The following is a 27,328-nucleotide window of genomic DNA, read 5'->3' on the forward strand; positions in this document are numbered from 1 at the left end:
AAATGAGAGCCTATCCTCCGGGAGACTGCACACAAAGTGCTTAGGGATTTCTGTCAACTAGAGATGACTGCCATAATTAGAGCCAGGAAATACATAAAAGAATGGTCTCCTCAAAAGTAAGAGTTTGAATTACTTTATCAATTTTACAGAAGAAATAATGAAAGAGAACATTAAATAATTCCTGGGACTACCACGGGCTCCAGGCTTTGCTTTCTAGTCAAACCTTTGCCAATGGAAGTGTGGGTGCTGTAAAGACACCTGAATTCAGGCTCTGCTTTCACCTCTAGATTCAAGATATTAAACCTCCCAGGTTTTATTTCCTTGGTTCTATAATAACCATTAAGATCCTACTGGCTTTGAAGATATTTACTGGGAGAGAAAGAGACAAGGTGAGCAAACCGTTCCAAATGGCTTCAGAATATAACACTAAATGCAAACTGGGAAGCATCTCTTCCTTAGAATAAGCTAAACAGAATATGCCCTTTACCAAAACTGCAGTAATGATGTTTAATATAAGTGAGAATATCTTTTATATCCACTTAGTATAATTTCTTTTGGGCCCTTCTCTAACACTGAATAGAGAATTTGTTTTAAGAGTTACTGAGATGCTCTGGGAATGAACCTCATCTCAAAAGTATTTCAGATTAAATTATTTTATACTAAAGATTCAGGACCACTTCCTCCCCATTGAAAGATTCCACTTTACCTCCAGAACTTGTTGTCGTAGTTGTTGCTGTCGTAGTTGCTGCAGCTGCAGCCACTGAAGACTGAGGAGCCCCAGTACTCGCTGCTGGAGGGGGGTCAACCACAGCCTGACTTTCTCTATCTCCGGGAATTCCCTATAACACAATTTCCAAGCTTTAAAATAGCTCATCATTCAAAGTTAGTTAAATATTACACAGAGTAAGAGGCTTATGAATCTATTTAATATCCTTGTCTAATTTCTGAAAGCATCAAAAAGACGTCTGCTTCAATTAAATGTAAAGGATCAAGACATATCTGAAATCTTCACATATTCAAATTAGATTAGAAATGGCCTCAATGTGGTATAGATAAACCCATACTACTATAATATACAGTAGCATTGTCCAACAGAACTTTCCATGATGATGGAACAGCTCTATATCTATGCTGTCCAGTAAAATACCCATTAGCCCCAAGTAGCTACTGAGAACTTGAAATGTGGCTAATGGTACTAAGACACTTAAAATTTTAACTTACTTTTAATTTTCTTAAATTTAAATAGTTACTTGTACTTAATAGTACTCAACAGCTACCCTACTAGACAGTGTAGATCTAGGATATAAAGTAAATAATTTTGCAATTAAAAAAATAAATCATGAAACGTTTATCCAGCAACACATGTTAACATCTAACACCAAAGTATAAGGCAAGACCCTAAACTTGCATAGAAGTAATGGTGTCTAACATTATAAGGCTAATTATTTAAATTTTCAAAATATCAACACAAATCTTATTAAAATTAGACATATCTGGCTTTTATGTTATATATCGCTCTAGTTGATTTTTGAACCTCACAGAAACTTTCACTAGCTCAGTGACAGAAAGGATTGTATTTTTAACCCTAGCCTTAAGATCATCCAAAGAGATTTTGATGCACACACGGCAGTTGTGAAGTGATCGCTGGAAAAAAAAGTCTAATGGCGACAGAGCAGGTGATGACAGCGGCCAAGCGAGGAGGATGTCCTCTACTGATCCACGGTTCTGAGAGAGCGGCATCCAGAAATGTATCATGTACAAAAACTTAAAACGGATTATTCAAAAATTACAAAAAGTAAAGGGAATTCCCTAGCGGTTCAGTGGTTAGGACTCCGCACTTTCACTGCCGAAGGCATGGGTTCAATCCCTGGTCAGGGAACTAAGATCCCACAAGCTGCATGGCGCGGCCAAAAAAAAAAAAAAAAAAGTAAATAGGTATAAAAGAATCTTAAATAATTTAGGCAATGCTTTTTCTAAGTTTGTGGCATTTATCTTCTGAAGTTATTATAACTTAAAACTGCACTAAGATTTTTGGAACACTCCTATTTTGATAAACAATTTATAAGACTTCTCATATACAACTTATTAAAGTCTTTATGAAATCTTCATAGATTCTGGAAGGAGAATAAAGGAGAAAATATTGTATTTGAATATGAGATGGTAATAGTAATTGCTTCCATTTCCCAGTAAATCAGAAGCCAAAATCATAAACATATGAAGAATGAACGGTAATAAACAGCAGGATAATGGCTGCCTATATTAGAAGTTTATTGTAGGCATTGCAAACAAATGTTTTTCACAATCCACCAATTCAGACCCTTAGATGAGGAGCTATCAAGTGCTAACAAACTATATAGAGATTGAGGATCCAAAAGCCTCCATCAAATTCTCAAACAAGTTTGTTAAACTAAAAAGTTAATCACCATTGCTACAGCTCTACCTCCAATTCTCACACATAGTATTTAGCCCTTTATTAGATCATTATTTCTCCTTTCCATACACTCACCCTCACTTATACAGAAGTGTCAAAAACTATTAAAGGTAGCCCCTTTTTTCCAGTCTATGAAACAAACAGTAAATATATAAAACTTTAAACTGTTTCATGAACTTATCTCTCATCTATTCATTTGTATTTGACGCTAAATAGCAGCAACTGTGAAGAGTGATTCATTTTTTTATACCTCAAAATTTCAAATCTATTAGATTAAAATATTTGATATCATTAAATTTATGCAGAATTCCAAATCAGGTATAAATTAAAGCCATTCTATGAAAGGAAAGGCAGTATTTTAATGTAATATGTGTTTTTTGGGGGAGGGGAGGAATGAGCGGCAACCACAAACAGATCCACAGTAACTATCAATCCAGTATGATTCCTCAGTTTCAAACAAAATGATAATTAAATGAACTGCCAGCATTTTAAAGACTCTCAAGAGGACAATGGGAAAAAGAATTCAAACGATAAAATGATATGCTAAGAAAACGTTTTGTGAATCTCATGCATATAAGTAGGCAAACGACTGGTGGAGGAGAAGCACAGTTATCTGCTCATGACAGGGACCCTCCTGAAACTAGGCTCTCAAAAGGAGTTTCTAACAGAAGTACAACTGGAAACAAAGGAATGGATTAAACCTGTGGATGGTATTCCCCAAAGAGTTAGGATCTGAGATGATGTTTAAGGCAACTGAGACTTTTGATAATATTCCAACACACCAAAGAATTATAGAATAAAATGTTAAGACTAAAAAGTTAATCCAATGTTATTGCAAACATCTACACTTTGCTTTTGACCCATGTCACATTTGTAAAATAGACATTCATTGTCATAAAATATCACGGGTTTCAGTCCATGCCCACAACAATCTATTTCACAAAAACCTTTATTTTATTACTAGAGAACAAAACCCAATAACTTATTCAAAATTCCCTCGACTGCTACTGACTATAAATAAGCTAACAATTCAAATGCCAACAGAACCAGTCATAGTATCACACATTAAATTAAATGCATGATGCTGTCAGGTAATAGGGAATGGACAGGAAGACAGTGAATTAAAGAGTCTACAACCTAAAACTTTTCTTAAACGCTTGTGAAAATCTGGGATCCGAGTTGTCCAGATAAACCAGATTATCTGAACTTTTAAGTGAAATCTCCCAATTTTTAAAAGCTGGCAACTAATTAAGAAATTTACACATAGTACAAAATTTGGCTTGGGCTTCCAACTTGAAACTTTTGCTCTAAATAGCACATCCAGGATTATGCTTGGCAGGCAAAAAAGCTACTAAAATGTTGGATTCAATTAGATTTAAAATCTGCCCCACCCCTACCCCTCTAACACACAGCTGTCATCCTTTGAGGGTACTACTCCAAGTGGATAGCAAATTTTACAACCCATTTAGCCACGTTGTTTTCTAATTGAAAATCCTATCAAAATCTTTTAGAAGAGGTTACATTTTATTAACACAAAATGTTAACATACTAAGAAAAATAAAAGCACTATGTAAATTATCTAGCATACATCATTATTATCTTCTGAATTGTTACTGTCCCTTTAAAATCTGTTTCTTTGAGATTTTGTTCTTAAACAACTAGAACAAAGAAAGCAAAACGTTTCTCACCATTAAAAGATACTCCACTGCTCTGTCAGGGTTGTTGAAACTGGCTCTCAGGGCTGCAATTACTTGCTCTCGTTCGTAGCCCATTGACATGATCTCAGTTACCATATTCTCATAAGACTGACCTGTCACTAAAAAAAGGTATGTGTGGGTGGAAGAAGGGGAAAGAAAAAGAAAATTTAATAAATAAACAATCTCCATGTAATCTGAGTGCATATATGTATACACTGTTTCAGGCACTACAGTGCCAGGAATACAAAGATGAGTAACAGTTATCAACTACAACATATATGTGGTAGGTAGAATAATCCACCCCCTCCCATCCCTGGAAACTATAAGTAAGTCAGGTTACAAGGCAAAAGGGAATTAAGGTTGCTAATCAGCTGACTTTAAGATAGGGAAATCATCCTGGATTACCTGGGTGGGTCCGATGTAATCATAAGGGTCCTTAAAAGTAGGAGGGAAGCAGATTAGAGGGTCGGAGAAATAGATGTAAGGAAGAGAGGACAAAAGCAGGGTCAGAGATGCTATGCTGCCACCTTTGATGACAGAGGAAAGGGATATGAGCCAAGGTATGTGGTCAGCCTCTAGAAGTTGGAAAGGACACAGAACAAATTCTCCCCTAGAGTCTCCAGAAAGGAATGCAGCTCTGATTTTAGCCCAGTGAGCTCCATATCAGACTTCTAACCTACAGTACTATAATAAGATAATAAATCTGTTGTTTTATACCACTAAGTTGTGGTACAGAGCAGCAATGGAAAATACAGTATGTTTAATACACACAATAAAAATATCAAGTACAAGTGTAGCACAAACATAGAAAAGAATTAGCAAGTCAGGGCAGGCAACCTGGAAGAAGAGACAGGTGAACTGATTTTTCAGAACAAGTAGCAGGGATACTTCACGAAATCAACTGTGCTGTAATAAGTTGTTTTCCTTGGACACCTTTCGTTATCAAAGCAGAGGGGAAAAGGAGTTTGGAAGCTAGAAAGTTAGAATGTCCCATACCATATAAAACTGGTACAATTATCCCTGTAAGACATTTCCCACAGGATCTCTCCAACTCTGACTCACTCTTCATGGAAATGTCAGACAACACTCTGATTTAAAGAAAGCCAACTCTCTCCCACTAAACTTAAAGCTACCACACTTCTTGTCCATCTCCCACCCTTTCCTGCCCACCTAATTATCTTGATCAGCAGTTAACTATGTCCTAGAATGTCATCCTAAAAACAAAAACACGCCTCCCTTGACTGCATCCCAATTCTCTTTCAGGAACTGGTCCATCCGTCTGCTCTCCTCCCTTCACAGCCATAGCTGTCTGTACATGCTGTGCCCACTTCTCACATTCTGCTCACTCCTCAACCAATACCAGCATGTGACTTTGGATCTCAAAGATTCCCCCTCAAACATGTCCCACCATTTATCATCTGCCTTCTCCACTTCAATTAGCAGCACCTCTATCCATCCAAGTGCTTGAACCAGAAACCTTGGTGATTTCAATTCCCTTTCCCCTCCTTCCGCATCTAATCCACTAGCATACCTGGTAGGTCCTATCTCTAAAATATATCCCAAACCTATCAAGCTTCCTCTTTCTCCCTGCCTTCACTCAAGACCAGTCCACAACAATCTCTGGTCTAGATTATGCCCTGCTTCCTCTCCTGCCCCCAAGCCTACAATCCATTCTTCAGCCAGTTGCAAAAGTGAGCTTTTAAGAAAGAAAACCTAATCTCATTTTGGGCTCCCAACCTCAACAACCCTGCACGTGCCGCACTCCAACCAATCCATTTCTACTTGCTTCACAAGTCACAGCTTCTGCCCCAGAACCTTCACACACACCAGGCTTCTTTGATGGTCTGTTCCTTTACATGCTCCAGTTCTCAATTTAAATGCTACAGTCTCAGAGAGGTACTGCCTGACTAGCCTAAATATAAGTGCCTTTTGTTCTTCTTTATGGAAGCCATTAATTTTTTAAATATCATTTATCATGATTTGCAATTTATTTTGTTTCACTCTATTTTCTTTCCCCCATCTGAACACAGGTTCAACCTTGCAAGGGACCGTGCCATTTTTGCTATACTGTTTCCCTGATATACAGGTGACAAAATCAGGTGGATGATTTTTTCTGCAGAATTTTTTCTTATTTCATATAGTATTTTACACTAAAACTCTGGTCTATCTACCCCCCCAACCCAGTTTCATTGAGAAATAATTGACATACGTCACTGTATAAGTGTAAGACATAGAGCATGATGGCTTGACTTAACATATATTGTGAAATGATTACAACAGGTTCAGCTAACATCCATCTTCTCATATGGATACAACAAAAAGAAAAAAATTTTTTCTCCTTGTGACAAGAACTCAGGATTTACTCTCAACAACTTTCCTATATGCCATACAGCAATGCTAGCTATCTAGTCATCATGTTGTACACTACATCCCTAGTATTTATCTTATAACTGGAAGTTTGTACCTTTTGACCACCTTCTTCCAACTTCCTATCCCCCATCCTCTGCCTCTGGAAACCACTTTGAGTTTGATGTTTTGTAGTGTTGATTTGAAGAGTCTACATATAAGTGAGATCATATGATATTTATCTTTCTCTGACTTATTTCACTTAGCATTAATACCTTCAAGGTCCATCCACGTTGCTGCAAATGGCAGAAACTCCTCACTTTTTATGGTTGAGTAATACCCCATTATGTGTGCGCACACACACACACACACACACACACATACACACAACCCCGCTTCTTCATCCATTCATCCACTGATGGACATTTAGGTTTGTTCCATGTCTTGGCTATTGTAAATAATGCTGTTATGAACATGGGGATGCAGATATTTTTTCAAGTTACTGCTTTCATTTCCTTTAGATAGATTCCCAGAACTGGAACTGCTAGATCATATGGTAGTTCTATTTTTAATTTTTGAGGAACCACCATACTGTTTTCCATAGTAGCTGCACCAATTTACAATCCCACCAACAGTTTACAAGGGTTCCCTTTTTCCACATCCTCACCAGCATTTGCTATACCTCGTCTTTTTGATGATGGCCATTTTAACAGGCCTGAGGTGATATCTCATTGTGGTTTTAATTTGCATTTTCCTAACAACTAGTGATGTTAAGCATCTTTCTATATACTTGTTGGTCTTTTGTATATCTTCTTTGGAGAAATGTCTATTCAAGTACTTTGCCCATTTTAAATTGGTTTTTTTTTTTGCTATTGAGTTGTATGAGTTCTTTATATATCATGGATATTAACCTCTTATTATATACATGGTTTGCAAATATTTTTTCCCATTCCATAAGTTGCCTTTCTACTTTGTTGATGGCAAAATTTTCAATAAAGTTATCTAATAACTATGAAAGCACAGCTTAAAAAACTAAGTATCACTGAGCAAATTCAGCATTTGATACCTTGTTTAGAGTAATGACTTTTCCCTACCTATTCCATAAAGTACTTAAGCTATTTTTATCTTTTAAATTACCCACTGATATAATTCTAGCACAAATCACTCAGGTGCCAATATACTTTCAGTAATCTAGTTCCCAGAAACAGAAAATATTATATGCCATACAGCAATATGGCATTTTGTTTAATTTTAAACAAAATTAAGAGTTGTAGAGTATCGTAACTGTACTATTTTAACATAGTGTTTCTCATTCAATTCTTACAAGAACTCTATAAGAAAGGTTTATTTTCCCTTCCTTTTAAAGATAATGAGGCTGAGGCTTAGAAAGGTTAACAATTTGATCAATGGCTGTTAAGTCATGGTGCAGATACACAAACACAAGCTGTCTAGACTCCAGAGCTCCCATGCCTCTCCTTGATGCTATGCCTCCTAAAATCATGTTTCTTAGTCAAGTTATAAAAACTCAAAAAGAAATGCCTACACTCAAGTTTGATACTCTTTAGATCCTGAAAGTATGAGGGAAATGACTCCTAGAAAAATTAGGGACAATGAACAACATGAGACAGAGCTAATGAGACTGAAGAAGCAGTGATGAAGAATCTCAGATGTCATTAAGAATGAGTTTTGGGGGACTTCCCTGGTGGTCCAGTGGTTAAGAATCTGCCTTCCAACGCAGTGGATGTGGGTTCGATCCCTGGTTAGGGAACTAAGATCCCACAGGCCGCGGGGAAACTAAGCCCGTGTGCCGCAACTACTGAGCTCACGCACCACAACTAGAGAGAAGCCCATGCGCTGCAACAAAGAGCCCACACGCCGCAATGAAAGATTCCACATGCCGCAACTAAGACCCAACACAGCCAAAAATAAATAAATATTAAAAAAAAAAAAAAAAAAAAAAAAGAGTCTTGTACTTATCTTCTAGGTTAGGAGGTGCTGTGAAAGGAACAATGACCTCATTAGATTTGCCTTTTAGAAACTTCACTGTGGCAGGGAATAGACCAGTTAAAAGAGGGTAACAGAAGAGCATCAGTAAGGTAAGGACATAAACCAAGGCAATTAAGTGGCAGTAGAACAAACATTCCAGAGACTTCAGGAAGGAGGATCAATAGGACTCCTGGCCTCACTGGGCCAAGAGAGGCAGAGGGTCAAGGTTGATGTCAATACTTTGGTAGAGAGTGGAAGATGATGCAAGCAAGAAGGGAACAAAGGAGAAGAATCAGATGGGGGAATTAAAAATTAGTAAATTTGGAACCTAAGGAGTTTGTGGATGTTATAGGTTTTCCAGCTAGCAGCTTAAAGAATGAGTCTGGGAAGTCAGAGGGAGATATGTACTAGAGTTTTAATTTTGAGAATCCTTGTAGTACAGTTAACCCTTGAACAATATGGGTTTGAACTGTGTAGATCCACTAATAATCAGATAAGTCGATTCCTAGTACACTACTACATGATTCATAGTTGGTTGAATCTGCAGATGCAGAACCATGGATACAGAGGCCTGACTGTAAAGTTATAGATGGATTTTTGACTACATGGGGTTGGCGCCCCTAACCCCTGTGTTGTTCAAGTGTCAACTGTATATGGGTGGTATCTGCCATTCCCATAGTCTGAACTTTGAACTATGACCTAGAGCAGAACCAAAGTAAACTCATACATTTAAAAGCCAGGTAAGATAGAAAGAATTAACCACAAAGCCTGAGAAGGAATAGTCAGAGGTACAGTTCAAGAAAAGAGTGGTGTCACAGAAGTCAAAGAAGAAACATTTAAAGAAGCAAGGTATCAACATAAAGACTGGATAAATTAAAGATGAAAGAGTAAAGGGATCCCGAGACCATACAGTTGAGAACTGCTGTTCTAAGAGATGCAAGGTGTAAAAGGTAAGACACCACCACCAGAGACTAGAGCAGGAGCAACTAGAGTTGTGGACTCCCGGGCTTCCGCCCAGCTGCATCAGTGCATTCCAACTGAAGCAGCAATGGCAATAGCCACAGCCTCCGACAGCAGCAGTGGCACGTGCTAGCTGGTTTCAGCTCTGAGGCTACAGAGCCCTTTACTCATCTCTGGGTAATCTTGAGCTGTTCCAGCACCTCTGTAACAATTTCCTAAGATTAAGCCTTTTCCTGTTTGAAATAGAATGATTTCTGTTTTCCCAATTGTTGGACACTAACTCATATGAAGCAGAGTAATCCCAGAAAACAGTCTCTCAAAGATAGGAATGTGGGTTTGGTACATCCAGGTGATCTTAAGTTGATTAAACAACTATTTTGCCCCTATGTGCTATGGGAAATCAGCCAGCCATTTTCCATGGCAATGAGGGCACCATGGAGTTCAAGTTCAATTAGGTCAGAGGGCCAATCCCATATCTTGTGAGATACTACTGCTGTTGGAACCTTGATGCTGTAGCAGCTAAACAAGGAATCCAGAAGCCCATACTCTACTGAAGCTGCCATTCCCACCTGTTCCCAGTCTTCTACCTCCCTACCATTTCCAGCAGTACAGAAGAGTACCAAAGGGCAGGAATGGGGTTGCCATTCAACAGACCAATAATGAGTACTTATAGCAGGCACTGTACCAGGTATAGTTACAACAGGAAAATGGGCAAAAAACCCCAAACTGATTTTGACAGATTAGGTGTGAAGCGAAGGATGGAAAGACATTATTCAACAGGTAAAACTGAAAGTCGGGATAAAAGGCACTTTCACTGCAAGTACAATACAAGCAACAAGATGCAGATGGGGACCTGTAAGGCTACAAGGTGGAATAAAGGGTGGAGGTGAATAAAGATGAAATGTGAGACAGATTTAGTTAACATCTTATACTCATTTCAAAGATACTTTGCAATAAACCTGTACACAGATCAAACTTTGTTAAAACCTCATTTAAAACCCACATTTGGAAAATGGAAAATTATCTGCTTTAAGGAAGAAGTATGCTTAACTCTTAACAATACAATTTAAAGGATTCAATATATAAAACACTAACTTACAAAAGTCTTTAGTAACATCAAGGGCATTATCTAAATCATTTAGCCGCTTGATTGGAAGCAACCATGAAAATGAACATTTTCGTGATCTAGAAAAATGAAACTTAAACCTCCTCCCTGTCTCTTACAAGGTAATTTACAATGTAGATACTTACCAAGTGCACTTGTTGCATCTTCAAAAAGGTTTGACCGAGAAGAATCACCTGATGTACTGTAAAATGTTTTTAGAAAATCATGTATCAGAAAGTATGTAAAATTTACCTTAAAGTTTAGTAGCTATCCAATTTGTAGAGATTCTTTGATTTTAATTAAATGTAGAAGTCTGGCTACAGTGTTCAAAAAGGCTTCCAGATTAAACCCCAAAGCTTTATCCATAACATTTATGGCATGGGAAGAATCTTCAATTTTAATACTCATTCTGTTCTGCAAATCCATCATTTAAAATGTCCAAAGATAAAAAAGAACATCCTTACAGAGAGCTTACCATTTAAGGAATACAAAAAAGATAACATACAACTAATTCCCTGAAAGAATTTACAAGAAAAATTAAATAATCTATAAGTCAAGTCACAGTAAAAGAAATATCAAAAGCTGTATATGATAAACAGCACATGCAGAAACTGCATTAGGCTGGAAAGGCCTGGGAAGTCTTTACATAGTAGAATTTCATTTAGGTCTTATAGTTAAGTTCTGAACACAGAAACTGCAAGAAAGCCTTCAGGTCAAGGAACGTAGCATAAACAAAAAGATGCAGAGGCAGGATAGACCCAAGCTGTATCCAAGTTTTAAGCCAGTTTAAAAGGACTAAGTTTTGTTAGGCAATTGCAGAAGATGACACTAGAAAACAAAGAAGACACAAACACAATAATGAAAGACCATAAAGAGAAGGCCAAAGAAAAATAAACTGAGGTTTACAAAAGTGGTAAAGACAGCAGTTAGCAGTTTTGAGTAAAACATACACACATATACCTCTGTCCCAATTTTAGAAACGAAACACAGTAGACTTCAGTTCTTAGAAAACCCTACAGCATAGTAAGAGTAACGGAAATACCTAAGTTTGAATTCATAAATTACTTTGTAAGCCTCAGTCAGTTCTTCACCAATACAATGAGGTCAACAATGGTACCCACGTATCCCCAAGTGCTGTGGGTAGGGTTACTGCTGGTAAAGTGCTCAGCAAGTTCCTGGTATCATAACACTCAACATGATTGTTATGATTAAGACAATCCTTTGGTATCATTTTTAACATATCTTCATCAACTAGATAGTAAAATTAACATGTAGAAGGCAAAATTTCAAAAAGAATTATATACTACAGTTCTATACCATATATATAGGAAAACAAATTCTCCTGCCTTAGACCTGACTTGTGTCCTGTTGTTGTGTGTTTGAACAATTACTGCATGTCAGCAGAACTACAACTGCCTCAATTTTTCCTAGAGATGCAGAGTATTCCATTTAATTTAATTTAATTCCATTCCAAATCAAACTATTAAGACATTTTTTGTTTGGTTTCCAACTGTTAAATTCTTTCTGTAGTCAAATGTATTAATCATTCCTTTTATGACTTTTTTGGGTTACGATTATTTTCCTATGCTCTCCTCTAGTTTATGGTTTCACTTTTACATTAAATCTCTATCCATCTAAAATTTATTTTTATGAGTGTAAGATGTGATCCATCTTTTTTTACCTCCAGATGGCTGGACATTTATCCTAATAGCATTTTCCCCACAGTGGTCTGAAATTACATTTTTATCTTATATTAAGTCCCTGTATGTATTTTGGTCTGTTTCTAGACTACTATTTCACCAAGCAGTCTTTCTAGTTAAGAGCCATACTAAATTGTAATCATTACCATGCATAATACATTTTACTATCTGGTAGAATTAGACCCCTTTGTTACTGTTCTTTTATAGAACAATTTGTGCTATTTTTGCACGTTGTTTTAAAATTTCTTTTTAAACATTACAGATAAGACTGAGATACCGTTTAACCACCATTCAATCTTGACTCTGCCTCAACACTCCTCCCCCCCATCCAAAGAGGAAACCACTTTATCAGCTAGTGTGTTGTCCCTCTGCTACTGTTTTTCTACACATTAATATGCCACCCACAGAAAATATGCCATGTTGTTATGTGGCTTTTGTTTGGTTTGTGGTTATTGCCTATACTGTTCTGCAATCTGCTGTTTTCACTTGATAACAAAGCCTTGAAACCATTTATTTAATATGCATATATACTGCATACTTTAACTGGCCTGTAGTATTGGATATCAGAGCTCCTCAAACTTTAGGAAGCCTAAGAATTCACCAGGAGAGCTTGTTAAAATACAGATTTCTAGGACCCACGCCCAGAAATTCTTATTTAGAGGTCTAGGGTGGAGCCTAAGAATTCATTTCAAACGAACTCCCAGTGATGCTGATGTTGCCTATTCACTACCACACCTGAATAGCACAGTTCTCTAATACAAATAACATGTCAAGTCATACCCTTACTAATGGATATTTAGGTTGGTTCCAATTTGTCCTCAATTACAAGCAATACAGTCCTTGTGCACAAGTGCAGTTTCTCTAATGTAGATATCAACAAGTGGAATTTGCACTGCAATAGGTGGCTTTTAAAGAACAAAACTGACCTAAAGAAACAAATCCCTAATAATGAAATGTCAGGCCAGGGTGATAAACAAACTTTCTGACACTCCTCAAATTCATACCAGCATATCTTCTGATAATTATCTCACTGAGTTCTGTGCTTTATAAGACACTAAATGTTTTATAGCACATATGAAGAAACTAAGGCACATTTAAGCAGCTGGTTTTCTGAGCTTCCCTCATCCTTCCCTTTCTGTGCTATCCTTCTCTGAGGTGTATAATTTGGAGAAATAAGAGTAAAGGGTTGGGCTTCCCTGGTGGCACAGTGGATAAGAATCCGCCTGCCAATGCAGGGGACACGGGTTCGAGCCCTGGCCTGGGAAGATCCCACATGCCGCTGGGCAACTAACCCCGTGTGCCACAACTACCGAGCCCACGTGCCACAACTACTGAAGTCCGCACGCCTAGAGCCCGTGCTCCGCAACAACAGAAGCCACCGCAATGAGAAGCCCACACACTGCAACGAAGAGTAGCCCCCGCTCGCCGCAACTAGAGAAAGCCACACACAGCAACAAAGAACCAAAAGCAGCCAAAAATAAATAAATAAATAAATATTAAAAAAAAAAAAAAAAAGAGTAAAAGGTTGGTGTACAAAGCCCAAGTAAGTAGGCAACTCTGGAGTCTGCTTTTCTGACCATCAACTCCTTTATGTAATCTCTATGGGTCTGAAAAGATAATCCTGACTCTTGAAAACAGATAAATAAAACTGTACCCCCAAGAAGAAATAAAAAGAATAGAGATAATAAAAAAACTTGAATTGATGATATTAGCACATTAAAATGGATTGATCAATTTGGAAATTCTTACACTATGGAGCTTTTAAAAAGGAGCTTAAAGCAATTAAGAAAATAAGATATACTGTACCAACTCAAGACATATTTAATTAAGTTTACAATGTTTAAATGATTTGGAAAACCAATTTGTGAAATTTATAAGTTCCCTCCCATACACAGAAAAGATGTAACAGCCTTTTGATGCAATAGCATAGGCCGACTCTGGGTTGTCTCCCACTAGTTAAGGGTGATTGTATGCAATTTTAGCTGTACATGGGAGAAGTACCAAACTAGGCAAGTGTTTCAGAATGCCTAAAGCAAAGTACAGCAGGCTGACATAGGGAAAATATTTTACTACCTGAACCTGTGTTTTCTTGGGGAATTAAATCCTTGAAAAGACGCCCGAAGCAGCAACAAACCAGGTGACTCAAACCCCTCCCAACATGGTTGACTGAGTCAAAGAAACGGCACTCAAAGACAGAACACTAAAATGAAAGATGATCAGAAAGAATTCATGACTAAATTCTTTCTCATCATTGTATTTATCACAGACATCCTTCTATGTCAGTGTTTCCAAATGCTGCATAGTTTTCCATTGTGTCTGGTCCTGATTCCAGGATTCTACTGCCACTGAGGTCCTGAGTTGCACCAAAGTCACAAAATACAAACTGCTTGCTTCAGTGCCAATACATACTGGACACAAAGCAACTCAGGCTCTCAGATAAAGAAGAGATTCCCGTGTATGATTTCCAGCCAAGAGAACTGAAGCATTGTTTTGGTTATTTTATTTATCATTGGGGAAAAAAACCTTTGTCACAAACTACTCAATAATCCCAACTGCCAACTTCCTACAAGAACTTTTTTTTGCTCCCAAAATATCCCAGCACTTTTTCTTCTGTTCTAAAGATCTACATAGGCAAAAACTTAAATTTCTATACAACTTCACAAAGATGTAGATACTTACTCAGCACACACTGTGTGCCATGTGCTATTTCATATCTTTTACACTTATTTCATTTAATCCTTATAACAACTCTATGAGATAGGTCCTGCTGTCATCCACATTTTACAGATGAGGAAAAATCCAAAGATGTTAATTTCTTTTCTAAGGTGAAGACCTAACAAATGTTAGACCCAAACACAATACTATGTAGCAACTGGAAAACTTTACTGACATGGAAGGATGTTTATGATAGATGTGACAATAGTCAAAGAACATAGGTCAAATATAATAATGACTGGGGGACAAATGTCAAGTTATTTATAATGTGTCAAGCTATAATATAGTGTCAGATTATTTTATAACTCTTCTTCTTTTTGGTCATTTGTATTTCCTAACTTTTCTACACAAAATGAATAATGACTTTGACCCCTTTCCCTTCACCCTGGGAGAAAAAAAAACAATGCACAGTATACAAATTCAGATTATGGAAATGTAAATAGACACAAGCATGCTGCTTTAGTCAGGGTTCAAAGTTTAGAAAAAGTTTAACATAGCAGATAGAAAGTCTGATCAAAACAATAATCAAAATAAATACATTCATGAAGTCACTGTTATGAACATATTCCTATACAATTTCCTAGAATCCAGTTCTTACCTGTCAGTTGATGTTGGGCTAGCAGCCACTGGTGTTTCTGCTGGCTTTTCTGCAGGTTTCTCTTGTTTCGTTGCACTAGCAGGTGCAGGTTCAGAAGACGCTGTCGTTGATGCTGGAGTGACAGATGCAGGTGTGGGAGTGGGAGCCAAAGTGGGGGCAGGGGTTGGGGCCTGAACCACAGCTGGTGCTGTGGAGAAAGTAACTGTGGTAGTGGTGGCAGAATTTGATTGCTGAGTTGTAGCTGGTGCTGGTGTTGTCACTGCTTTGGGCTAAACACATTACAAATCAAAATAATGCATTATGATAAAACACTGCATTATTACCTGATCTCTGAACGCTACAAACAAACATAACACTAATACAAGTTTGTAACTTGAAAATAATTTTGTAAGGTGACATAATGAGTGATCAATAGTGGCAATCTGAATCACTATTTATGTTATTCTTTCAAAGCTGACGAGAGCATATATATTAACTATCAACTTCCATTAGCTTTTAGCCAACAGTTTCAGTCTTCGGATCATTATGAAAAAGAACCAAAAGAAGCAAATATTTTAAAACGTACAGAATGCGTATCCAAAAAAAGAACCACATAATTCCCCCCCAAAACTTCACAATTAAAGTTTCTTGGTTATAACTTCAAAGTATTTATTGTCATTTGAAAGCAACAAAAATAACTTTCTTGAAAGTATAAACAGAAGTATGATTAATGAACATGCCAGATAATCTGCTGTATTTTAGAGGGAAGAAAATCCCAATATTGACTACAAGCCAATAGGTGTAACTATAAGAGATTAACATAACTTTTGAGATGTATATACAGTTAAACCGACAAATAAAGGCCAAATAAAGTTATAACCGCATGCTCAGCACTTTCTGAACTAGAATCGGAGCCATAAACATTCCTACCAAGCAAAAAGCAATTACATATGGGTAAAAATCATATTATATGAGTTTTATTCTTCTCCTACAGCCTATCAATGCTCACTACCTGCTTAGCTCATAACTTACCTAAGGTGAAAAGGTAACTGATTTGATGGAAGATGAGATTAAAATTCAACATAATTTGCCCCAAGTATATACCAACAAACTGTAAATGCAATGAGTGGATTTGTGACTTGTTCTATTTGAGCTAGTAGAGTGTACTGGAAAAAAGTGTCTTGTGCAAGGTAGGGGGATGGGACTTACCTATCCTGCTCAACTCTCAGTTATGTTCTAAATAGTCAATGTTACTATAATACTAAAGGAAATAAGACCATAACAAATACATACCCAAATGTGTGGCTACCACATTTTCCACTATGTACTATGTATGATAAAACTAGACAAGGGAATACTATTCAGCCCTAAAAAGGAGAGAAGTTCTGGCACATGCTACAATGTGGATGAACCTTGAAGACATTATACTGTATGATTCCACTTATATGAGGTAGGAAGAGTAGTCAAATTCATAGAAAGGAGAACAGTGGTGTCAGGGGCTGGGGGGCAGGGGAAATGGGTAGTTACTGTTTAACAGGTACAGAGTTTTAGTTTGGGAAAGTGAAAAAAAGTTTAGAAACAGATGGTGGTGATGGATACACAACAATGTGAATGTATTTAATGCCAATGAACCAAACACTTAAAAATGGTTAAATCTGTAAATTCTGTGTTGTGTACCACAATTTTTGAAAAAACTAGATGAGGCAAAGTTTCCTCATATGATTCTGTTCCTGTGTATTTAAAGTTTAACATTTAATAAGTGCTTAAATACAGCAAAATCAATATGGTTCTTAATAGATTAAAAAAAAATTAAGTCCAGTACATGTAAACTGTTTAGCTGCTTTTCGTTTCTCACTACAAAAGTATGCCATAATTAAAATTTACTTGTTCACTAGGGGCAAGACGGGAATAAAGATGCAGACCTACTAGAGAATGGACTTGAGGATATGGGGAGGGGGAAGGGTAAGCTGGGACAAAATGAGAGAGTGGCATGGACATATATACACTACCAAATGTAAAACAGATAGCTAGTGGGAAGCAGCCGCATAGCACAGGGAGATCAGCTCGGTGCTTTGTGACCACCTAGAGGGGTGGGATAGGGAGGGGTGGGAGGGAGGGAGACGCAAGAGGGAAGAGATATGGGGATATTTGTATATGTATAACTGATTCACTTTGTTATAAAGCAGAAACTAACATACCATTGTAAAGCAATTATACTCCAATAAAGATGTTAAAAAAAAAATTTACTTGTTCAACTTTGTTTTCTACTGCATATATCAATTACTTTGAGACTTAAAAAAAAACTCACATTTATTCTATTTTCAGTCTTTGACAAACTGGTTTCCAGTTACCTATTTAAATTTATTTTGGGTGCTACAAATAACACTACTCTTCTGAGATTATTAGGAGTTTAGAATTTAGGATCATAATTCAGTCCTAAAAGTATCATGAGCACCACCACTCCTCTATTTGTCTTAACTCTCTACTGCATGTTTATGTATCTTTAAACAAGTATATAAATAAAACAAAAATCCTGAAAGAATCCATATTCATTCTCTGCTTTAGAGAAAAACTTTTGACTTTTATTTCAGTCCAATAAATCACAAAAAAGTTCCTGTTAAAAATCTTCTCACAATAATCATTCCATCATTCTCTTAGCTGTCTTTTCCCTTTTTTAGTTTCTAAAAATCTATCCCACTGGCTAAGAAATATCACTGAAATTGTTAATCTATATGTCTTTTTGGCCCTGAAGTATTTGTTAGGTCTAGTACATCATTTAGCAAATCCTTTTAAGGCACTCTTATTAAAAACTACAAAATAAGAAACATTTATTCAATTTCTAAGAATTACATTCTCTAATAATTACACAATTAGTGATTTTACTAATCCAACAATACCTAATAATTTTTAACATGACACTTCACATATCAGTTGTTTTGACATATTTAAAATTATGCTCAAACTACAAATATATAAAACTATTAACTTTATAGTTGACTCAAAGCAAACTGTTAAAACCTTTAATAACAATTAAGTGCATGCCACTATGGATGTGTATAAACTGTTTTCACTTGAAAGTGTAAAGCAAGACTTGGGATCATCTTTTTTTTTTTTTTTTAAACTCACATGCATAAAGATATATATACAACGAGGTTGAAACTTACTTTTGTCACCATAACTACCACGAAGTTTTTCTCATCAATTTTATATTCTTTTAGAGCAGTATCATCATTGAGGATTTTGCCTAGCACATTAAGAAAAAAGCATATTACTGAAGGCACCGTAACTTTGTCTTACACTAACTGAGGTTAAAACAATCACCAACGTCAATTCTATCAATTAAAACTTTCCCCAAAGAAAAAGATTACCAGTCAGCCAAGATAAACATAAGTGGATACATGATTAGCTAAGAAGGCATAAATAAGCATTTGACTAAAAGATAGCAAACTCATATACTGTATGTAGATATCTCAATCCCAAGCATTTCTTAAAAATTATTACTTATAATAAAAAAGACTTGCTGGGTAAGGAAATATTAACTAGGTCCTGAGAAAGAGGAGATCATGAAGACAAATAAAATTCAATTTTGAGATGCTCAAGGCTTCCCCACCCCTTCCCCGGAATAACCTATAATCCCTCTCGATGGAAGGAAAAAAAGAACGAACTGCCTGCTCCCACAAATACTGGATACCTGCAACACAGAATGTTCCACTGCTATAAAAATAAGATACTCATAGTGACCTGGTACACAGAAATGGTAAGATAATATAGAACTGAGTAAGGCACACAGACTATGTAAGATTTTAGTCATGCAGAAGGACAAACGTGAGGTCAGGATTCCTTCAGCCTTCCTTTTCCTTGAAATTCGTTTTCCATTTTCAAAAAGGTATTGAATCAAAAGCTGCAAGCATTAAGACAAAAGGGAATAGTGTCTCTACTCTGCATAGGATTGAAAAAACAGGCCAAGACTAGGAAGCAGGAATTCTAGTTTTATGTCTGCTACCAACTACAAGCACCTCTTTAGGCTTCTGATTCCTCATCACAGGGCTGGTGTTTCCTCTAAACCACCTCAGTTAAGAAAATACTTCAAAATCTCTATGTAGGAAGAGACAAGAATCCATGGGCAACTCAAGATCCACCTTACCGACATCTACAATGACAGTGCTCAGTATTTCTTCTCAAGAACAAAGAAAAGAATTTTCTCCACAAAATTCACATATCAAGTCTATTTTTAACACACATTTTCCTGGTTACTAGTGAGGCTAGTTAATTTACAATTTCCTATTCATATCCTTTGTTGCTTTTTAATTGGGTCATCCTCTCCTTACTGATTTGTAAGAGCTCTTTATATAATCTGAATATTAATCTTTCTTTTCCTGTCGCTTATTTATAGTGTCTTTTGACATATAAGGTCTTCTGTATTCTTCAATTTTGGTATTTTATTTAAAAAACAGGTAAACTGAAATTTCACAGGAATGATTCCAAGTACATTAATACACATAATCAGTATAAATGGTTTCATTTCAATAAATTAAAAAAGATGCTCAGCTTGATGGGAAAACTGAAGAAACACGTGCAGAACAATAAAATTGGACCCCTATCTTGCACCACTCACAAAAATTAACTTGAAATAGATCAAAGACTTAAACATAAGGCCTGATACCATAAAACTCCTGGAAGAAAATGTAGGGAAGAAAGTCAGAGATTTTGGTCTTGGCAATAATTTTTTGGGCATGCTGCCAAAAGCACAAAAAATAAAACAAAAAAAAAAGGACAAATGGGACTACACCGAACTCAAAAGCTCTGCACAGCAAAAGAAACAATCAACAAAATGAAAAGAATTCTACAGAATGGAACAAACTACAGAATGAGAGAAAATTTTTGAAAACCATATATCAGATATGGGATTAATATCCAAAATACATAAAGAACTCAGTCAACTCAATAACAAAAAACCAAACAACCTGATTAAAAATCAGCAGAGTAAACCAACATTTCTCCAAAGAGGACGTCGAAATAGTCAACAGACCGATGAAAAGATGCCCAACATCACTAAGCATCAGGGAAATGCAAATCAAAACGAGGTATTACCTCACACCTGTTAGAATAGCTATCATCAAGAAGACAAGAAACAAGAGGGGCTGGTGAGCTTGTGGTGAAAAAAGAATCCTTATACAGTGTTGGTGGGAATGTAAATCGGTCCAACCACTATGGAGAACAATATGGAAGTTCCTTAAAAATTTAAAAATAGATCTACCATATGATCCAGCAATTCCACTTTTGGGTATATACCCAAAGAAAATGAAAACAGGATTTTGACAAGACAATATGCACTCCCATCTCTACAGCAGCACTATTCACAATAGCTAAGATATGGAAACAATCCAAAATGCCCATCAATGGATGAATGAATAAAAAAGACGTGACCCATATACACAATATTATTCACCCACGAGAAAGAAGATATCCTGCTGTCTGAGACAACATGATGAACCTTGAGAACATTATGCTAAGTATGATATCACTTATATGTGGAATCTAAAAACCTAAACTTATAAAAAAGAGTATTTTACCTTGGTGGTTACCAAGGGTATGGGGCGTGGGGGAGATAAGAGTGATGGTGTTTAAGAGTACGAACTTCTAATGAGTAGTAAATAAGCCATAGAGATCTAATGCACAGTATAATGAACACAGACAATAACACTGTACTGCTAATCATGTAATCTGATAAATATCGCTACACTGGCAATCATAGTACAATATATAAGTGTATCAGAGTAACACCCTGTACACCTTATACAATGTCACACAAACTAATTCAATAAAAAATTTTTTGATTCAAAAAACAAAGCAAAACAAATACAGCCAGTTACATGATACTTACAAAAGATAAAACTAATAAGCAAAACTATCTAACATCACTGGATGGAGAAATATATAAAGCAAATGTGAAAAAAGAGAGGAATGAATATTAATAACATTCAAATGACTGTTCATTCTCTGCTTTTATCTGTACAATGCTTCTGACAATCAATTTGTATACACTACAGTTTGTAAGATGGCAATTTCTAAAACTAAAAGAATGTCACAGTACACAAGAAAACGGCATATTAATTTCAGCATTTAATGCATACCTGCATAAATTAATTTTTGACCTGCTACAGGAAAGGCATCTTTACCCTTTTCAGATTCAATCTTCTCTTTCAGTGCTCTTACCTATAGGAAAAAATTTTTTAATTTTTGAAAAAGTCTAAACAAGTGAAAATCCAGAATCTGAACAAATGATGCAAGATAAAAATTTTATACATACTATTAATGACTCCAAAAACTTCAAAGATCATGTCTTTATAATATTACGTCAAAAAGACCCATTATTAACAACCCATACTACTAGGTATGATAAGTATAAACTGTTTTACCATCTGTTCCACGTACATAGTTTTTTAAAAAAAGACTTTACCAGTTGACTTTATAAATCTATTCAAAATAAAGGTTTCAAAAGCAGAAAGTTTTGATTCTCACTATAAAAGTTTATGGGCTTATTTCTCACAGAGTTAAGAAAGTAAAGAAAAGCTCTAATCTAAAAGGTCTAAGAAATAAAGTGGTCTTGTCCACAGTAATAAAAAAAAAAAAAGTTAAATGTGAATGTTAAAAGGCCAATTATTCACTTTAAAAGTGGCTAATGTTTCATTATAATCACCTGAGGGAACTTTATAAAGACCAGTTAAAATATAATTTCTGAGGGTGGGTCTGGACATCAGTATTTTTGAAAAGCTTTACAGTTGGTTTCAAAGTTCGGCCAAAGTGGAGAACCACTGTATTACTTCAGCGATCTTGAACAAGGAGCTCAGTTTTTCTCAGCATCAGTCTCATCTATAAAGAGGGACTGGAATACATGATCTTTATGGTCTTCCATCCCTAAAATTACATGACAACAGGTTCATTATGAAGTACTGATACTTAGAAAACGAGTATAATCAATTTCTGAAGTAGGGTGGCATAGGAGTAAAAAAAAAAAAACAAAAAAACAAAGAAAGGCAAGGAGACATAATGGAACTAAATTTCACTACTTTAAATGACCAAGAATCAAGGGGGAAAATTCCATTTCCTTCAGTTCCCAGAATTCTTCTAAAAACCGTCTGAATTGATAGTTCTGAGCTTTAAGTGGAAAACTGTCACGATAGGGATACAAAAGGGAGGGTTCCTCCCCAAATCACATTGCTACTATAAGTAGTAGCTGAAATCCAAAACCAGCTCTTCTGACTCCAAGCTTTAGAGCAGAGTATTTTGCAAATGCCACATAAATCACCCTTGCTATACTGATCTTCCTGAAGTGGGCCAGTAGCATTACTGCTATTCTGATATCCCCAAAGTGGAAATCCATCACAAGAATCTCAACCCGCCATATATATGATTAAGAGTGGGAAAGGAGGACAAACAACAACAAAAAAACCCTCTAGTCATTTTACTACTAAATAACATTGCTTCAAAGAAATCAAAACTGTGATTAAAGAATACTAAGAACATAACAATGAGAACTCTACATAACAATACCTATATGATGTGGTTAAAAAAGTAATCACAGACTAGCACTAAACATGTTTATTATTAAACAAGAAGGAAAATTAATAAACTAAGCACGCAACTCAAATAGAAATAACAAGACACATAACAAAAGGAAAAATGCAAATAAAATAAATTAAGAGAAATGGTAGAAAATGGTTCTTGTGCCAACAGAAAAATGGACAAATGACAGGGGCAGGCAAGTCACAATTATACACCCAATAAAAAGAAAAGCTCAACATCATTAGTAACCAAAAGCACAAATTTTAATGTCAGACATCATTAATCCAATAGACGGTCATACTGGAAAAGACTGTCTTGAAAAATTTTTGGTGTTAAGTGTGAAGAGACACACTCTCAGAATGAGGGTATCAAATGATATAATGTTTTGTGGGCAATATGCCAGGACACCTTGACATTTTTTGGGCAGAGGGTGTGGGGGTGTGTGTGTGGATTCAACGCAGCAAAACCACCTTGGGTCATGTGTCAAAGAAAATACATGAACTTTTGTAGTATTTGAAGTATATCTCAATAAAGATTTAAAAAAAAATACCTTGTAGTAAACAACCCTGTTTACAACTGCATCAAAAAAAAAGAAAATAAGTGAACTAGACTTTGGAACCAGGTTCCCTGACCTGTCCAAACTTCTGGCATTGTTCCTTAACCTCAACCCAATGATCTTTACTTCCAATCCACCTAAGTCATCTACTCACAGTCATTCAGGACACAGGCTGAATCTCATCATCCCCAAAATGCTCTTTGAAATGATAAGTGCCATCTCCTATTCTCACCAGCTCTCTCAGTAACTGTTCACTACACCTGGTCTTGCATCTCATTACAACTTTGGTTCCTTGAGCCTCTACTTTCATTCATTCTGATCTTTACTGCGAGCTCTATTCAGCTTAGACAATAATGCCACCGCTTCTATCACTTTCTTCCTAACATCACAGACTTGTTTGCCTTTCTGTTGCTCCTACCAGGCAAAACTCCACATCTGGACCAACACAGTTGAATTTATTTGTCAGTACTCAAAATAAAATTTACTTCAACCACTGTGGTGTCATACTCTTCTACCTACCTCACTTAGCTAACACATCTCACCTTGACTGTCTAACCAGCTGCCTATCCACATTTATATCCAGTCTTCTAAATGTTACTGGAGAGAAAGAACGACACCCCCAATCCTTCTGTTCCCCTGGTTAGCCCTCTCCTCCCTCCTCCAAGAGGTTGTTTGAAACCTGTACTCTCCTCTAAATCTGATTCCCAACACTCCCCCCCAACCCCCTGCAGATGACCATTTTCTACTTCAAGGCACAGAAGACACCACAGGAACTCACACCCTCAACTTTCTGCTACCAAACTGACACATGGTTTTTTGCATCCAGATCCACCTAATCTCAATCTTCTTCCCTACTAAATGAAAGCTATCCCTCTCTTCAAATCTAATTCCTGTTCTCCAATACCTTGCTAGATTCATTATGTTTCCTACTCCCCGCCCCCCGCCGAGTTTTATTTTCAACCTCTCCCTCAAAGCCAGTTCATTTCCATTCACACTTAAACAGATCCAATTCTCTATCATCTTAAAAACACACAAAACCCCCCACAATCCGTCTCCTGTCAGCTACCCTCTCCTCCCCTTAGTCTCAAGTAATTTTCAAAAAATTAACTATACATTGTCTTTACTTATTCATAACCCCACACTTATTACTCCAGGGTGCAACACAATGCTGATAAACTGAAGCACAGACTTTGTTCTCATTTTGCAGCTTACTTTCTGCAGTAGCGCTACTCCCACAATTCCATTAAGACTGCCCTCACCAGTACCACTAAATTCAGCAACATCATCATCAGACACTTCTTAGTCCTTCTCTATAGTATTACTTGACCTCTCTGCCACATTTGACAGTACTGACCCATCTCTCCTTTTCACACTGTCTTCCTGTGGTTTCTATAACACCACACTCTTCTGGTTTTCCTCCTATATCTTTGTTCACTCCTTTTTGAAATCCTTTTCCTTGGCCAGACCTTTAAGTGTTACTCAGGGTTATGCCCAAGACTGCCTTTTCTTCTACACAGACTTCTAGGATAATCCATTTCATCTACTCCTAGTTTTAAGAACCATTCATATGTCATGTGTATCTCTAGCCCAGCTCTCTCCTGACTCTCTACTTGACACCTTCACTGGATGTCCCATAGGCATTTCAACCATAATGTAATTGCTGAAGGACGGTTTCTAGACTACTTTGTCTAAGTCTTCCCTAACCCAATCAAATTGAGCACACTTTAAAACAGCTATAAAGAAAGACCTTCTTTCTGGATGTTGCAAAGAAGGAAAAGGTAGCAACTCTGCACATGGTTTCCCTTGGAAAGGTTATGTCCAGCAGCCGATGTAGTTATGACTCCTCTGTGCTGAACCCCGTGCCAATACTTCCAATAAGTCATCTCAACAGGATGGATCTAAAACTGGGCACTATGATCCCAGTAAATAACCAGGCTTCTCCAAGGCTAACGAACAAGAAGCAGAAATTAAACTTTCATTTTGTTGCTTATTTCCCCCTAGATAAAGAGTGGGAGTTTATCATTGATTCAGCTAGGGACAATGCATGGTTAACACACAAGAAGTCAAATTTTTTCTAGCCTCATACTTCTCTCTTACGAAATTGTGCATTTTAAAAGAAAAATATACTCAACATCTAATACTAAACATAGTTGACATGGCTTTTATTTTTTCCCCAAAAGGGAGATAACCACTATGAAAAAGTGCCAACACAAAAGCAGATCAGTTATCCTTTTTCATCCCATTCCCTTGTGAGGTATTTGTCTCTTCCTTCTCCTATATTCCTCACATTAAATCATTTATCCAGTGGTTCCAACTTACCATCTAACTACTTCCCAATGTGAACACTATATTGCATCCCATGGCACTACCCTAGTTCAGGCCAACCACCATTAAAAGTAGTTCTTTCCACTCAATGAATTTAAATTGTATGTTTCAGATATAAAAATAATGTCTTATAAATCTTATCTCCATAGTACTATGATGTTTTGCACGTCAGTCTTCTTACACATAACTTTTGCGTAAGATTTCTAGAACTACTGCTTGTTGATTAGGCTAGCAATTGAATATTCATATAATAACCCAGCTTCCTCAATGCTACAGCGTATTTTCCTCATTACTGTTATAATAGCTCATGGGTGCTACGTACTTACCATGTGTCAGGCAGTGTACAAAGAGCTTCACAATATTTATCTCATTTATTCTGTGCTAGATCTCTATTTGAATCCTGGCTAGTAACTCAGATGGACATTAGTATCTGAGAACAACAAATACTGTTGAGATTTGTGAACACTGATGCAGGCATTTCTGAGGCAATCTGCCATCCTTTGATCCAATAATTCCACCTCTAAGAATCAATGCTAAAGAGATGTTCACATAAATACTTCAATGATATATGAACAAAATATGTGCAGTACACTACTGGTTGTAATACTGCAAACAACCCTAAACATTCATCAATGGTGAAATGGTAAAATACATTATTGCTCATACATCTATTTGAATACTTATGCAATACAATAAGAACGATGACTATATGTGAAAGATATTCACGGAATGCATGCACATATACATGACTGGATGAAATATTATCTTTAAGGGACAAAAGCTAATTGCTAAGCAACTGATTTTTAAAAACATAGTGCTGTTATGTTTATGTATTATATGTACATATATTTTTTTTTTTTAAAAAAAAGACCAGAACCATATACAGAATCCAACAGTGGTTACTTAGACCAGGAGCCTAAAGCCTTTCGTTCTTTTACTTTATACACTTTACTTACTATAACAAGCCTGGATTATTTTTAGTAATTTAAGAGGAAATTTAAATAGTTTAAAAGAAAAAAAAAAAAAAAACTCATCACACCCCCACCCCGCCACCATTACTAATATTACACAAGTATATGCTGCAATTTAAGAGATTTCACTAAAAAAGAAAATTCTAGACAGTAGTTCTACCACTATATAGCCTAGCAAATTAAAAAATAAGTAAGAGCAAATAAGTTTTGGCAATTAAACCATTAGCAAAAGGAAACAGAGACCTAAAGCCAAATATGTTTACAAAAGGATTTCATAGATTTACGCTATGGGCAAAACTTTTTCCTTTTTGGTTCCTTGGGTGGTATCCTTCCATTTGAGAAACTGGTGCAGGCACCAAGGAGTATTTCCTGAATCTCTTCCACAAAGTCGGT

The 27,328-nt window shown here is 36.4% G+C and overlaps 1 protein-coding gene across 1 annotated transcript in view; it reads right to left on the reverse strand.

The window, feature by feature from the left end:
- RAD23B (RAD23 homolog B, nucleotide excision repair protein) overlaps positions 1-27,328 on the reverse strand; it is a 44,886-nt gene that overhangs the window by 8,921 nt on the left and 8,637 nt on the right. The window contains exons 2-7 of the mRNA XM_068552241.1: positions 21,652-21,733; positions 18,682-18,761; positions 15,539-15,807; positions 10,672-10,727; positions 4,120-4,247; positions 707-839 (exon numbers count right to left, since the gene is read on the reverse strand). Of these exons, the coding sequence (XP_068408342.1) occupies positions 707-839; positions 4,120-4,247; positions 10,672-10,727; positions 15,539-15,807; positions 18,682-18,761; positions 21,652-21,733 (748 nt within the window). The remainder of the gene's footprint in view (positions 1-706; positions 840-4,119; positions 4,248-10,671; positions 10,728-15,538; positions 15,808-18,681; positions 18,762-21,651; positions 21,734-27,328) is intronic.

This window comes from Eschrichtius robustus, chromosome 10, assembly GCF_028021215.1.
Source record: "Eschrichtius robustus isolate mEscRob2 chromosome 10, mEscRob2.pri, whole genome shotgun sequence".
Lineage (NCBI taxonomy): Eukaryota > Metazoa > Chordata > Mammalia > Artiodactyla > Eschrichtiidae > Eschrichtius > Eschrichtius robustus.